Source organism: Vigna unguiculata, chromosome 5 (assembly GCF_004118075.2).
Source record: "Vigna unguiculata cultivar IT97K-499-35 chromosome 5, ASM411807v1, whole genome shotgun sequence".
NCBI lineage: Eukaryota > Viridiplantae > Streptophyta > Magnoliopsida > Fabales > Fabaceae > Vigna > Vigna unguiculata.
In genome coordinates this window covers 7,208,638-7,224,666 of record NC_040283.1, presented here as the reverse complement: position 1 = coordinate 7,224,666, position 16,029 = coordinate 7,208,638, and the positions used below count along the sequence as shown (strand labels likewise).

General features: G+C 33.4%; 3 protein-coding genes and 1 long non-coding RNA gene across 5 annotated transcripts; 3 read left to right on the top strand and 1 right to left on the bottom strand.

The window, feature by feature from the left end:
• Positions 1–1,111: 1,111 nt before the first annotated feature.
• On the top strand, positions 1,112–1,871 carry LOC114183207 (probable phosphopantothenoylcysteine decarboxylase). Its single transcript, XM_028070137.1, has 3 exons — positions 1,112–1,191; positions 1,299–1,443; positions 1,611–1,871. Exons 1-3 carry the CDS (start codon positions 1,112–1,114, stop codon positions 1,869–1,871), a joined length of 486 nt encoding a protein of 161 aa, XP_027925938.1.
• Positions 1,872–2,865: 994 nt separating this feature from the next.
• LOC114185511 (cucumber peeling cupredoxin-like) lies at positions 2,866–3,997 on the top strand. The gene is made up of 2 exons (XM_028073268.1): positions 2,866–3,132; positions 3,380–3,997. Exons 1-2 carry the CDS (start codon positions 2,937–2,939, stop codon positions 3,820–3,822), a joined length of 639 nt encoding a protein of 212 aa, XP_027929069.1. The 5' UTR covers positions 2,866–2,936; the 3' UTR covers positions 3,823–3,997.
• Positions 3,998–5,806: 1,809 nt separating this feature from the next.
• LOC114183274 (synaptotagmin-5-like) lies at positions 5,807–15,797 on the top strand. Of its 2 annotated transcripts, none has more exons than XM_028070228.1 (12): positions 5,807–6,194; positions 6,294–6,439; positions 9,455–9,556; positions 9,738–9,788; positions 10,321–10,441; positions 12,209–12,330; positions 12,410–12,508; positions 12,765–12,845; positions 12,934–13,019; positions 13,299–13,524; positions 14,715–14,879; positions 14,986–15,797. In XM_028070228.1, the coding sequence occupies exons 2-12, from the start codon at positions 6,335–6,337 to the stop codon at positions 15,568–15,570; spliced, it is 1,743 nt and encodes a 580-aa protein (XP_027926029.1). In that variant the 5' UTR covers positions 5,807–6,194; positions 6,294–6,334; the 3' UTR covers positions 15,571–15,797. The 2 variants fall into 2 exon arrangements, with proteins under 2 accessions (XP_027926029.1, XP_027926030.1); XM_028070229.1 differs by having other exon boundaries at positions 5,807–6,214.
• On the bottom strand, positions 8,059–15,199 carry LOC114183275. The gene is made up of 3 exons (XR_003604320.1): positions 15,096–15,199; positions 11,693–11,833; positions 8,059–9,236 (listed from the first exon to the last, which is right to left on the bottom strand). It is a non-coding gene; the product is annotated as an uncharacterized LOC114183275 (long non-coding RNA).
• Positions 15,798–16,029: the final 232 nt, after the last annotated feature.

The following is a 16,029-nucleotide window of genomic DNA, read 5'->3' as shown; positions in this document are numbered from 1 at the left end:
TCATTTGGTTTAAATAAAACTTTATTTACCTTCCATTTATATACTATTCATCCAGTTTAAATAATTCATTATTTGAGCACACATTAATATTGCCTTTGTTAAAATATTTTCTAAAGCATGGTTTCTACATTTTAAAATTGAAATTGTAAAAGCTTTTGTCATCACAAACAATATAAATTTAATTTTCATTGTCATTTAAAAATATTAGTATATCATTTCCATGGCAATTTTAAATTCTTGATTCTAAAATGACCAGACGTTCTTAAATAAATAAATAAAAAGAGTTGTTTTGATTATTGCTTCTATATTTGATTATGGGTTTAATTTGGGGTTATTTGGATCCGAAACAAAATGTTTGACCGTCACAACCAGTGCTGCGTGTCATAGTTTCCTCACAGAAAATTCAAAAGACTCGAGCTTATCATATATCTCTATCTGTTTCTGAAAACTTTTTGCGCGAAAGAGAAACACACTTTCTGTTAATCATCAAAGTTATATATCTCATTCATAAGGTGATGAACTTTTCTTTACATGTCATTCTTTTTGTTTTTGCATTCTTTGGTTCATTATTCCCTTTGTTCTTATTTCATTTGGTAAGCACCCCATCAATGTCAGAAGCTTCAAAATCGATTCTTTGACAAAGGTTCATGCAGCATTTCTTGTTCAGTGTGGTGTATGTCATGCATCTGTTTCAAGATTCAGCTCTCCATCTTCTTGCCATGATCATGCATGGTCTCTGAATATGTAGGCACTAGTGAGTGTCAAAACTTTCTTTGCTTTCTCATGTACTCAACTCTGAATTCATTTCTGTTTGCTGAAGCTATCAACTTTCTTTCTTGATGTTACAAGCATTTCTATAATTCATGACCAAAGTTTTATCCCTTCACATATATATATCTGAAACAAGAAACCATTGTTCTTTCCCATCTTCTAGTCTCTATGTAGTTCAATATGTTAATTGCAGTTCTTAGATATATACATGCAAGTGTAAATATATGAACTTGGTTTTGTTTTGTGAATGTTCGCATTATCAGTGATAAATGAAAACTGAAGCATGGTTATACATTGACAAATTCATCAGAACAAAGTGCAATTGTTGAAATCTGTGGTGATGGGTGACCCAAATCCTGCGAGTAATATTCGAAGATGTGTTGTTCGGAGAATGCCTCGGGTTCTACTTGGTGCTTGCGGGTGCAATGATGCTGTAAAATTTGGGGTTCTTTATCAACATTTTTCCAAATGGGCAAAAGTAGATGTTGTTTTCACACGATCATCGATACCTTTTATTAATGCTACAGAAATTCCTCATCTAGTATACCTTTTATTAATGCTACAGAAATTCCTCATCTAGTTGCTAATGGTGATCGAACTTCTGCTCATCAGTATCTGGAATGGGCTGATGTCATGGTCATTGCTCCATTGTCTGCAAATACCCTTGCTAAGGTAATCAAACCATTGAGTTCGATTAGAGAGACAAAAACTTATGTAGAATGTTTAAGTTGTTGTTATGTTGTTCATGAATTGAAGTTTTTTATGAGACTTTAACGTTTTTTTTCTTCTAGTGTTTGTTTTAAAGGTGAATTCTTCAACATTGGGGATTTGTGTTGCAGATTGCGCGAGGGTTATCTGATAATATATTGACAGAAATTGTGCGACGTTGGAACCCTAACAAGCCGATTTACGTTGCACCTTCCGTGGACGTTATTACGTGGAATAATCCTTCCACAGAACAACACCGCAAAATATGCGTTGATCAACTTGGCATTAATATCATCGAACCCTCTAAAATGGGTGAAATGGCTGAACCTTCTGAAATTTCTTACACTGTCAAGATCTCTAATGATGAGATTTGGGACTATGTTTATTGTTAGTATTATGGAAAATTGACAACTTATTTTGAGTATTTCGCTCATTGAAAAAGTTTATTTGTAAAAAAGGAGAAAGATTGAAAGGTAATATAGTAATGTAAATATGTGTAAAAATTTGTTTAGTGTGAAACTAATGGTGTCTAAATATTAACGCATATGTACACAATTGTGGCTAAGTTTTTTTATCAATGATTTGATTGTTTTTTTTTTTTTTTTTTTTTATTTGATGTGTAACAACTTTATTCAATGACTTCACATTCACTGTTTATTACTTTTTCTTTTTTTCCCATTATAAATATTTATTTATTTTAATTATTGCATACTTTGTGAGTTGTTAAGTAGATTTATATAAAAATATTACTTTTATGGATAAGTAACTTATTTCTTATTATTATTCAAATATATATATGATATCATAATTCTTATTTGTTTTTCGGTTCTAAGTGTGTATTTGGATAATATTAACTACTTAAGTTCAATGGAATGAAAATTAAAAAAAAAAATACTATAATTTTCAATTCAAGTAGAGTTCAAGGTGTATTTTCCTTCTAATAAAAAAATATAAAATATTGATATAATTTTCAACAAAGAAAATGAAAACTAATATCTTAACGCATCCTAAAACTCGTTGACTCTGGCATCAACGTTCTCGCAAATGGCCTTACCTAATGAACATCATTAAACCGAGGGTTAATTTTTTATTCACTTATGCGTGTAAGAAATTTTTGGAAGTGAAACACTGAAAGAATAAGCTACGAGGTAAGACCAGCAATTCTTGAATAGAAGATTTTAGCCATTTTTAATAAGAATTTTCTTTAATTAAATTAAAATTTATTTTTAAAATTTGTATTCATATTTTAGTTTAAAGATTAAACGTGTTAGATAATTTATACATCCTAAAAAAATTAAACATTTGATATATAACATTGGTCCCTCCAGTTGTACGCGGTTTCACGGAATTTAGAAAATTATTTTTCCGAATATTTTATTTTCTGAGATTAATAAATTACACAAAGCATCATTCACTAAAACACCTCTTCTGACACTAATCGCCACTCATCACCGCCAATGGCGCCACCTATCGCGGCGCAACTCACGGTCTTCGCCCTCCTCGTCACCGCCGTCTCCGCTGCCACAACTGGATACCACAACCACACCGTTGGCGGCGTCGCCGGGTGGTCCTTCAACTCCACCACCAACACAACAGCCACTAACTACACTTCCTGGGCTTCGAATCAAACCTTTGACCTAGGCGATTATCTCAGTAAGAAAACTCAATCTCTACTTTTCTTTTCATTACATTATCATTGCACATTTAGAACACAAATTCGTTAAACTGAATTAAGTTACACTGTTCTATTTCCGCCAAAATAAACACAAATGAAATTGGAATTAAATCCGATCGAATCTAGAAATTCAATGCGCATTTCAACTTTCTAGGAAATCAATCGCGAAAACCTAATTCAATTTTTTGTGTTTTTGCTTCTTTCTTTTTTGTGGTTAATTTTTAGTTTTCAATACGAACTCCAACCAAACGGTGATTCAGACTTACAACAAGACGACCTATCTGAACTGCACCGCCGACGATAGCGACAATGGTACCTTCGTGTACGGCAGCGGTAGAAGTGGTTTCGGCGAATCGTTGACCATCGCCGTGCCGTTGACCATAGTTGGACCAAATTACTTTTTCTCCGACGCCAGCGACGGCGTGCAGTGCAAGCACGGCTTGGCCTTCGAAATCGACGTCCAGCACGGCGCCGGCTTGCCGCCGAGCCTCAACCAGCCGCCTCCGCCGCCGTACCAGGAGCCTCCCGGTCCCGACGCCAATCAGTCTCCTCCGGTTTCGATAGCGCAGTCTCCCACTGGCGGCGCGTTCGCGAGCCGCGCTGACGTGCGCTTCACGTTTTACGGTTTCTGTGCGGCGTTGCTGCTGCTGCAGCAGTTGTTTCAGTGAGGAAAATGTTAGCTTCGGTGGAGACTCAGCATTGGATAACTATTTTTACATCGTTTTTACTGAACTTTAACTTTTCATTTCGTTTATTTGGACGTTTTATTATTATTGATATTATTATTTTTCTTTACATTTTACAGTATTTTGAATGATAACATCCTGTACTTTTTTGAGAGAAGTTTATGTTGTGATTTTTGTTGCGGGAAACTTTGAATAATCATATTTTTTGGACATTTTATTTTGACTGGCCAAAAAAAACATGAAGTGACATTTGGAGAAGATGAAGCTGAAAAGTAGATAATCCAAGTGAAACAAATTTATGATGAAAATATCATACTATTTTTTAATTTCCAGTAAGTTTATGTAAATATTTCCAAGAATATTTTAACCACGTGAACAAATTTAGTCATCCCTATAAATTTTAATTCTTGGGTTTGTTTGTAACTATCAGGAATCGTATCTCTCAAATATTAAAAATTTGCATCGCACCAACTCTGTATGTAATGTAAGGGATAAAGTTGTCCTTAAATTAGTTTCATGACTTATAGATAAAAATAAAGTTAGATAATTTTAATGTTTTTTTTTTTTTATTTTGGTCTTCAAATTTTTTAAATGAACAAATATAATCATTTTAATATAATTACATTAATTTTTTTAACGTGTCAAATGTATTCTATATTAATATTTAAATTGTTTACATTTTTTGACACATTTTTTATTTGATGAATGCAGAAAAAATGAGTTTCATGCTAGTAATGGATTAAAAGGATTATATATATATATATATATATATATATATATATGTATATTCATTTTTTTTATTTGAGACAAAAATATATCAAAATTTTGAACATGTACGTATTTTATTTTTTTGTCAAAGTTTAAGAAATAAAAACATAATTAACTCATAAAATATCTATCTATAACAATATATAAAGGGGATTCTTCTTTTTGTGTCCACATTTCAAACTATCAATTTTACCCTTTAAATATAATAATTTATTAAATTTTTAAAAATTGACTGTTAATTTTACAAGTTTTTATAAATTCGACTATCTCTGTTTTTTTATTTATTTATCAATAGTTATTCTTTCATCTGTTCTAATACATTTCAATAAATATAATTTTAGTTTATATAACAACTTAATAATAGTACAATATTATCACCTATTAATATAATATCATGCATATTTAAAAAATCATACACACATGCGCTAGCGTCTGTGTTTATGCTAGTATATATATATATATATATATATATATATATATATATATATATATATATATATATATATATATTTAGAAAAAAAATGTATACGGGTGAAATTGAAAAATAGTATATAATATAAAGATTAAGTTTTATGAATTTAACTATTTTAATTAGGTTTCTACTATTTTTTTGTCTATTAGTATTTAAAATTTATATTCTTTCCAATTTTTGTTATTTAACTCTTTTTTAATAAAATGACATATCTATTATATTATTTCGTCAAATGCTTTCTTGACTCTACTACGTATTGATATATTTAATATAGAACAATCTTAAGATTACATAAAAAAAAGGTGAGTCATAAAATATAAATTGTTAATTATATCACACTATCTTAATGTATTTTTAAAAAATATAATAATTATTTTATTCCTTACAAATATTTATTTTATAGATTTTTGAGAGAAATGAAAAATAAAGTTATGTAAAGTTTTTCACTAATTTTCCTTTTTATATTTTTAATAAAACAAATAATGAAATATTTTTCTTGTGACTTCATCTCCCTTCACAATTTTTTTCTTTCGCCAATTGTGTACCTAGGTTTTTAAATAAATCATAGATTTCGTTACTCATTCAATATTTGGTGGGACACGGCAAAGATAGAGGAAGCTGCACGTGTATTCAAGAAAACGAAACTTGCAAAAGGAAGAGAAAAGAAATAAAGTGAAGAAAATGTCCAAAACTGACAAAAGACAAACCAATAAATGCATGAGGGAAGGAAAAAAAGTGGAAGGATGATTCATTGATGCTGAATGAGTATAGTCAGTCCTTAAGAAAGAAGGCTTCGTAAAACTTTTCAATTTTCATTCCAAATTCCAATCTTGTGGAGGAAGAGCCAAAGAACTCACCAATCCCTCAATTTTATAATTTTACGTTACAAACAAAAAAGATTACAGTTTTGAAGCATCCCAAGGAGTGAGAAAGAGAAAGAGAAAGAGATTCTTCCATAACTGCATAATTGAAAAATAAAACTTGGTTTTTCATTCAGTTGAAAATCTTGGTGTCTTTCACAATTCTCATCCCAATTGGTACTCATTTTCACAAGATTGACGTTTTGTGATCCTTTTCTCAAATCGGACAGTAAGTTCCGGTTGTGGCTTGATTGGTGCGTTTTTCTTTTTGAAGGTTTGTTTCTAAAATTCGCATGCTCTATTCATTTGGGTATCTTTGGTTTTGATTTGTTTGTTTTGGTTTTCTTTTTCAGGTTTTGTAGTGAAAGGGTAGCGTTGCTTTGAATCAGGGAAAATGGGGTTGTTTTCTGGGATTTTTCTGGGGATGGTATTCGGCGTGGCATTGATGGCAGCGTGGCAACGCATGATGTCGTACCGTAGCGCCAAGAGAATTTCAAAGGTATTGTTTATGTAATATGTAACGATCAAGAAATCAATTTCATTGCTTTGATGATCAATGTTATGGAAAAAGAAATTATAGATTTCATTTTACTGGGCAATGTTGAAGAAAAGTTGATGAATTATCATGTAATGGATTAGTGAGCGAGCCTTTGAATATTTGAAAGAACTTATGGAAAACACTGAAGTCGTGGAATGGCTAGTGATGACCTGTGGGGCATTTTAATCTGAGATTACTGATCATGCATTGGCATTGTAAATTGATCTACATTGTCAATTAATCACAAATCAATGTATGATTTGTTTTCAGTAGTTTTCGTAAAATTCAGTACGTTTGTTACAAATGACAATTTCTGATTGAGTTTAAACAATTAGTGCATATAAGTTTTTTTACTGTGATTTTTTGATAAAGTGGGTCATTTGTATTGAAGATGTGTAACCAATGTGATAAAGAATCATATCGAAAGTCAGAAGTAGACAGAGAAGGCTTTTGTTAATCAATTGGTTTGGCTAGAAGAAATGAAGAGATACTTTGTCCATTTACAGAATTGATGCCCTTCGATAAATTTGCAATATCTCTGTCCGAAAGTTTTCTAGAAGACAAGTGAAATTAACCACTGTCTTAATATGTAACTGTTGTGGGAATTGAGCCCTTGTTGGACCTCTATCTGGCTCATAATCTCGGTGGAAACTGAAGAGTCGTAGCATCAATATCATAGAAATTAGTTTTGCTCAAATTCCTCACCATGTTATCTAGATTATAATTTTTTTGATTGGAAATAGATATTCTGCTCAAGAAAAAGAGGGAAGTATAACTTATACCGGCGTTGATGAGAAAAGAAGGAACCTAAAAAAATATTGCTCGTCTGTATATGTCAGAAATGGCAGAGAGAAGGCATAAACACAATCCTACCTAAGGTCAGGTTTACTGGCAAGGAAATGGGGTGCTTTTTCCTCCAACTAAATGCAGTAGAGTTTAATTGATCATCAGAAAAGACTCTAAAGTAAAAGTTCACTGATTTTCTCTAAAGGATATTCCATTAGAAAGTAGTTGACTTTACAACAATGAGTACCCTACTTCAAAGAACTATACACACATATGAAGACTCAAGAGAAAGATTTGTTGATGCCTACAATCTGCAACTAGTCATTTTTTAATAGTTGCTACTCATTAAAAGATTTGATCTTACAGGGAGCTCTCATCTTGCAAATGGGTGTGACTATCAGCAATCTCTGATTTTTCAGAGAGTAAGTTAGAAATTGGAAAAAGACTACAAATAACATCCCAAAAGATAGTTCAACTCTTCTACCTAGATTGGTAGAGGTGAGAGTAGATTCAAGCTAACTGTTAGGAGTAGGTTTAAAGCCTAACTCAAGCCTACAAAATCGGTGAGGTTTGCACCTCACTTATATATTATGAATTGGCCTTATCTCTAGTCAATGTGGGACTTTCAACACACCCCCTCACACTAAGGTATATTCGCTAGGATAGGCTTTAACTTGGTTCTGATACCATGTTAGAAGTGAGCTTTAAACCTAACTCGACCCCACAAAACCGGCTTGTAAGGTGAGGTTTGCACCTCATTTATATATTATAAATAGGTCTTATCTCTAGTCGATGTGAACACACCCTCTCACGTTGAGGTATATTAAGTTAGGCTTAAAGCCCACTTCTAACATGGTATTAGAGCCAGGTTAGAGTCTATCCTAGCGAAATTTCTTGGACATTTTGTTCCACCCGATATCGGGCCGTTAACGAACCACCCACTAATTTCTTGTCCCACACATGAGATGAATATACGTCGGCGTGAGGGAGTGTGTTGGGAGTCCCACATCGACTAGAGATAAGGCCAATTCATAATATATAAGTGAGGTGCAAATCCCACCTTACAAGCCGGTTTTGTAGGGTTAAGTTAGGCTTAAAACCCACTTCTAACACTAACCATTTTTACCATTAAGTTCACCAATGTTTACATTTGTGAAAGCTCAAATGGAAAACAAAGTTAATAGTATGTAGGTTTGTCTCACTCTCTTTCTCTCTCTATTAAGTATTTAGAATTGATCTACCTTTCACTAAGAACGAGGTACTATTGAGCCCAATGCCTAGGAATTTTTCTGTCATGTGAATGATCAACTCCAAGATTGTGTCCCTCTAAAACAGTGAAAGCCTTTTGCATTCCAAAGCCTTGATTTACCTTCTACTTTACACAGACTCGTGTTTGCTCCTGTTGATTTGTAGTCCTAAAATGTCAACTTGTCAAGTGATTTAGGACTATTAATTGGTAAAGATTCAGGGATATGAAAAAAATTCTGGGTGGGACTAATGATGGCCATTTTGTCTATGCTGCTTAACTTGGAGTTTTCTGAAACCATTTAAAAGAAATGGTTTTCTTTTAACACGTGACTTATCATTTCATGTGTTTTTGTATGTGACATCATGTTTTCTTTGCCTTTATGAATTCTGCATTGAGGAATGCTAAAAATACAGGACTTCCATTATTGGAGAGGAGAGGAGTACTAATTTTGGAATAATAGTATCTTGCTCTGTAATTGTGAAGATCCATTGTTTTCTGAAGTCCAAGTATATACCTTTGTGTGATGCATCACTGATATCTCTTACCTGATGTTATGAATGGGGTGTGATGGGAAAAGTTAAAATAGTAAACCTTGGCCAAAAACTCAGGATACTGTTATCTCTGCGTTATCAGTTACAACCTTATCAGTCAAATGTCTGCATGGCCAAAATAGTAGACTTCAGCATGAAGTATGGATCCAGGACTTCTGCACTGATTAAACCACTGCATTGGCAGAACACAAGGAAAATAAGGGTATAAACTGGAAATTTAAAAGTAAGGCATTTTAAATTAGAAGGATTCATGTTAATGATGAATTCTATGACACTGAAAAGACTTGAGGGTCCTTTTTTAATGAACACACTTTTGCTTAACAATAGAATATGTTTTAATCTCTGTGTTTGTGTCTAATCTCTTAATCCTAACATCATTTTTCTCCACAGGCAGCTGATATTAAGCTCCTTGGGTCCCTCAACAGAGACGATTTAAGGAAAATTTGTGGTGACAATTTTCCTGATTGGATATCTTTTCCAGTATATGAGCAGGTAAGATTCACGTTTACATAGGTTTTTACAGAAATGATTTCACCTGGCTCTCCTTTTATTCCAGTTAATACGAAAAACATCAAATGTAGCTGCAAAGTCAATATAGAAAACTATCTTTTTGCCCAATTGGTATACTATGCATGTGCTCCGTGTATGACCTTTCTTGCCTGGGCATTTTCAGGTCAAATGGCTAAACAAGCAGCTATCCAAACTTTGGCCATTTGTTGCAGATGTGAGTAAACTTCCTTGCATGTTATATATTTGTATGATAATCTACAGCAGTTTGTGTGGTGTTTGTTGTTATTTAACTATATTTTGTAGGTCATATCTTGATGTTGCCCTTGTTTCTGTAGTATGAATGTTTTATTGCAACTTTAATTAGGTTGTTTATTTATTATTGAATGACACTATATTGCTTTCAAGTTCTAACATCCTGTAGTTCAGTTTGAATGAGGAAAAGAGAGTATATTGGATCTGATTACTTATTATAGGGAGACTAAATTCAAAATTCTTGAATATAGAAGTCAAAAAATAAAAGCCATGAAAACTGGATGTCCTTTGGTATTTAGTTAGTTTTGTTTCCACATCTTCAAATTACTAGGATTTATCAAGTGAAATTGTTTGGCTACAACATACATGCTGCTTTCCTCGGGCTCTGGGAGACCCTTTTTTTTGGTTTTCTTGCAGATCTTTGTCTTAGATGGGTATTCCTGCATTGCTTAAATTATTGACTTTATCTTTATCTCGATTATGTTTACTTTTAGGCAGCAACATTGGTGATAAGAGAATCTGTTGAGCCGCTATTGGAAGAGTACAGACCTCCTGGCATTACTTCATTGAAGTTCAGCAAGCTCTCCCTTGGAAATGTTGCTCCAAAAATTGAAGGTTATTCTGTCTACTTTAATTCCTCTTTGTTTTTTCTGTGCTAAGTTTGTTACTGCTTCATACGTAATTTGTCATTCTATTTTGCTAATATTTCTTTTAGGCTGCTTCATACGTAATTTTTGTACCACTTTCTCAAAAGCTGGCCATCCAAATTTTTTATGTTAATTTTTTGCTTTATTATTTGATGAACTTTTGTTCTACGCCTTGAGATAGGGGGAGGGGGTACACAATCTCTTTTGCACTTTTGACATTTTAAAGATGCAAAATATAGTATCCTACAATATCATTGTGCAATTTTTATGAGTCCAATTCTTATGTTTCTCAATTGGTAGGAGGGGATTTTCTTTATTTTTCAGTGCATTCCTTTGGTCTTGCCATGTTGTGGAATTATGTTAATTTTTGGGTTTGTGGCTTTTCTTTAGAGATCTTCTCATGGTTGTTTTGGAGTAAATTCTATAATCAATATTCTTAGAGATTGGACAGTTTTGGTGCATTTTTGAGCCACATTAAGAAATGCATGAAGTAAATTCTTCATTTTCGTTGTTTCACGGTTGTCAAACTTTCAAGTTAACTCATTATCAAATTTTTTTTTGAGTAAACGCTTTAAATTCATGGCAAACTTATATAAACTCCAGAATTAAGAAGTGGGTTAATGATTTTGATAAGAAATGTAATTTTTTCCTAACTTTTTCCTAACATGATGTTTTAATAGACTCAAATTATTTGAAGAAATTAACTCCTTTAATTGTATTCACATTATGAACTAGTGTTTTTATGAATTTATATATGACTCAGTCATTTTTTAATCTTATTTAGTACTAATGTACTATCACACTTTAGTATTGTGATTTGCTACTTTTCTTTAATATGATTTGGAAATATTGATTTATTTTTGTATGAAGAGTATTATGTTATACATATGTGCGATTAATAGATTTTTTAATCGTATTTTTTATATTAGGAAAACTGTTACGAGTTTACATCTTCAACCTACCCACCAGTCTAAGATTACGAAAGTTCCACGCGTTTATGCAAATTTTCGTATTTGACAATCTTGCTTTGTTTTATTATGTTCTTTTCTGTTTTAGCAAAATATCAATTGAATATAGCATTTCAGCATTTTTATCAAGTTTTATAAAGGAATTCAGCAAAAGATATCACAGAAACTAAAAACCACAGAGCACGCACAATCATAACCAAATTCCAAGAGTAAATAGAAAATCCCATCATAAATTTAGAATATGAAGGAACCTGAGTCTTGTCTGAAGAGACACTTTGTTATCTTCAACTTTTATTTGCCTTCATTTTAGACTTATCTTCAAGCTCTAGCAAGTGACTGTTAAGCACCAATCATGTATGGATCTGTGGCAGGGACGTCGGCCATATTGGAAACTTGTTATAGCATGTAGAAAATATCATTTAATTTGTGTGGCAATTTCTATCTTAAAGCAAAGCAATCTTTCCAAAATCAGGGAAAGCCATTATTATGAGATTAAGATTTATCAAGTATTGAAATATCAAACTTAAATGAAATACGAGAAATAAAAATATTTTAGCTCTGTGTTGTGCAACTCAAGGCTTTAAAGAATAACATTGTTTGCTAAAATCTATAAATACATGAAAATGAGTGCATGTCAATAATTATTAAGACCATAAAAAAATTTCTATGAAACACAGATTTTTATCACCCTTATCCCTATTAATTTTTCTGCTTTTTTTTTTTTTTTTTTGAGAATTAATGTATGCATATTTTCTTTATCCATATAGGTATTCGTGTTCAGACTCTTAAAAAAGGTCAAATAATTATGGACATTGATTTTCGTTGGGGTGGTGATCCCAATATTGTTTTGGCTGTTGAAGCTGCGCTTGTTGCATCAATTCCTATTCAGGTTAGACTCAGCGGTGTTTGTTGAATTTCACTTTCTTATGACAAAATTTCAAACTTTTGAGTGTTGTTTTTGGCTTCAGTTGAAGGACCTCCAGGTTTTCACCATTATCCGTGTTATATTCCAACTTGCTGATGAGATTCCATGCATTTCTGCTGTTGTTGTTGCCCTACTCGCTGAGGTAACTTTTGAGGTGCAAAAATGAAAAAGAGAATTTGGATGATGATGGTAGAACCATTGTCATCAGCTGTAGGTTGTGAATGAGTGGACTGATACATTTGTACATACTTTTAAGAGTTTGATTTTGACAACCTTTGTCAATGATCTAATTGAATTCTTGGACTACTTTTATCAGCATAGGCTACTACATGATAATTGGGATGCCAATATCATTTACAGTTTTGAAATTACTGACTTTTTCAATAACATTTTATCAGCCAAAGCCTAGAATTGATTACACTTTGAAGGCTGTTGGTGGAAGTTTGACAGCACTTCCTGGAATTTCAGATATGATTGATGTGAGCTCTATTTTACGAACTTGCGCCTTCTACCTTTTACTGATATTGACTTAAGTACTTATGATACACTTCCCCCAACTTCCAATAGGATACTGTGAACTCAATTGTTACCGACATGCTCCAATGGCCTCATAGGATTGTTGTTCCTCTTGGGGGTATACCTGTTGATACTAGGTAATGTGAATCTTATGATTTTTTTTGTTTTTGTTTATTATATTCCTATCTCCGTGAAGGTTGCAGCATGTGGTTTAATTATGTATCTGGTAAGCAGTTTTTCAAATTGGTTAAATTCTATAGAAATATTCCTCAAGCAAAGAACTTCAGTTTCATTTTCTGTTTCCTCCAACCCCTTGAAAAGAAAAACAATTTGAAACAGAAATGCAATGGGAACATGCAAATTTAAAATGGTAATGCTCAAATATCTATTCTACCTAAGCACCTTTTATTTTGCAGTGACCTGGAGCTTAAACCCCAGGGAACACTTAAAGTGAAGGTAGTGAAAGCCAATGATCTGAAGAATATGGAAATGATTGGGAAGTCCGATCCATATGTAGTGTTGCATATTCGGCCACTGTTTAAGGTTAAAACAAAGGTTATTGATAACAACTTGAATCCTGTTTGGAACGAGGAATTTGAGTTGATTGCAGAGGACAAGGAGACCCAATCACTCATTGTTGAGGTTTAGCACAACTAATCCTTTTCTTGTATCCCATTCTGTTATAACTGTTATTTATTTAATCTTGGTTGAGATACTTGCAAGCTACCCCTGATATGACCACATGATTGGGATATTAAAGATTTGCATTTCGTAAACAAAGTGGTGAAGAGATTGAGGCAGATATGTCATAGGGTTCTTGCGAGGTCAATGAAATGGTGGATATCCTTCATTGAAAGGTGCTGATACAACTGATATTAGAATTAGAAAGAAAGAGACAATCTTGAATTTTGTTGCCTCCCTAATTCGAGTCCCAACCAAAGTAGTAAGGATGGAGTCAAGGAATAGAAAGAATATAACAGTACACAATACAATTTGAGGTTAATAGAGAGAACCTCACTCTCCAAATATCATTCTATTTTACTTCTCTCCAAAAAGTCCCTTTACTATGCTAGAACTATTGACAATAGTTCAGATACAGTCGCTCAGATACGGCTACATTAAATACCTTATATTTTTCTTCATTTATACACTTTAATGAACCTACTTACTCTTGGGAAAATTGTTACTAATTATGCTTAATGATACTGAAAGTTGGGCAATCAAGTGCCGGCAAGTCTTGTAAAGCTAAGAATGTCGCAATGAGGAAACGGGCTTACAAGAAGAAAATAAGATCATGAATAAATGTTAAGAGAAAGTATGAGTACAAAGCCCTGAAAGAAAAACTTGTAAGAATTGCTTTCATAATCGATTTTTTGGGTGAGTTAGACCCTACGACAAGATTCTATGATATCATTAGAGCCTCGACTATAGATATGACTTAAATAAAGCTTATAAAAGCTCGGTTAATCCTTCCCTTAAAAACCAGTTTTGTAGAATTGATTTAACCTAAGCTTAAATTCTAGGAGTTTGGTCATGTGAGAGTAAGACCTGTAGACAAATGGAAGAGAACTAAGATCTAATTAGGCCATCCTGAACTCTTATCACAGACAGTAATTAACATATGTATGGATTAATATTGACTTCTGGGAGTAATATATTCCCTTTTACCTTGTTCATTTTCCTGGAAGTGCTTATGGATAAATTTATCCAAACCTTAATCTGTTTTGACTAGCTACACCTAATAGTTTTTTGGTTTGAAATCTTGTTCTTTTCCCAACTGCATAATCCTGATTAAATTCTTTTGTCTCCATAATTGATGGATCCGAATTTAGGTTTTTGATGAAGACATTGGGCAAGATAAGCGATTGGGAATAGCAAAATTACCACTTATTGGCCTGAAAGCAGAAACTGAAAAGGAGTTTGAGTTGAGGCTGCTGCCATCACTTGATACACTGAAAGTGAAAGACAAAAAGGATCGAGGAACCTTGACATTAAAGGTACAATTAGACATGTGCATAATTTCTGGAACTATCCTTGATATAGTTGTATTGTATATATGTTCTCTGGATTAAATTAAAAGTGGCAATCCCATTGAAATTCCAGATCTTTTATCACGAATTCAACAAGAAAGAACAATTGGTTGCACTAGAGGCAGAGAAAAAGATACTAGAAGAAAGGAAGAAACTTAAAGAGGAGGGAGTTATAGGAAGTACAATGGATGCCATAGATGGAGCAGCATCGGTGGTTGGTTCCGGTGTTGGAATGGTGGGTTCTGGAGTTGTCTCTGGTGCAGGACTTGTTCGTAGTGGTGTTGTTTCTGGTGCTGGATTTGTGGGGAGTGGTGTTACTTCTGGTGCTGGATTTGTGGGGAGTGGTGTTACTTCTGGTGCTGGACTTGTGGGGAGTGGTGTTGCTTCTGGTGCTGGATTTGTGGGTAGTGGTGTTGCTTCTGGTGCTGGACTTGTGGGTAGCGGAGTTTCTTCTGGAGCTGGGCTTGTTGGCGGTGGCATTGGTGCTGGACTCGGCGCTGTTGGCAGTGGATTCGGCGCTGTTGGCAGTGGAATCAGCAAAGCAGGGAAGTTCATGGGAAGGACCATCACCGGACAAGGGGGAGCCAAAAGGAGTGGTTCATCTACTCCGGTCAATGCGGAGGAGGCTGGTGGTGGTGCAAAACCTCTGCAACAGTAACTGCAACCCTTTTTTACCGTGAATCTTTTGTTTCTTCTTTTCCATATTCTGAGGCTGTTGTTAATTGAAATAGAGATTGAACACTTGTAGTAGAGATGTCACTTCACTTTTAGTTGTATCATTTTTATTTTTTTTGTAGTTATGTTTCTCATGGCCGTGTAATAAACTTACATTGTAAAAATTCCTGAAAACAAAGTCATTCAAAAAGAAAAAGAAAATAACCATGTTACACAAATTTTTGTTAACTTTTAATTATGATTTTTAGTGTAGACTTCTTTGATTTTTTGCAGTCTGTTGTCTTATCAGAGAGTTGGAGATTTAGCATTTATTGAAACACATCATGGAAACGGACAAAGATTTCAGAATTTAGTTACTTTTCCTATCACAAAGGTACAAAAGTCTCTCTCCCAGTAGTGGTAAGTTGTCCATTACTGAAGAAAACATGTTATCTTTAATGAA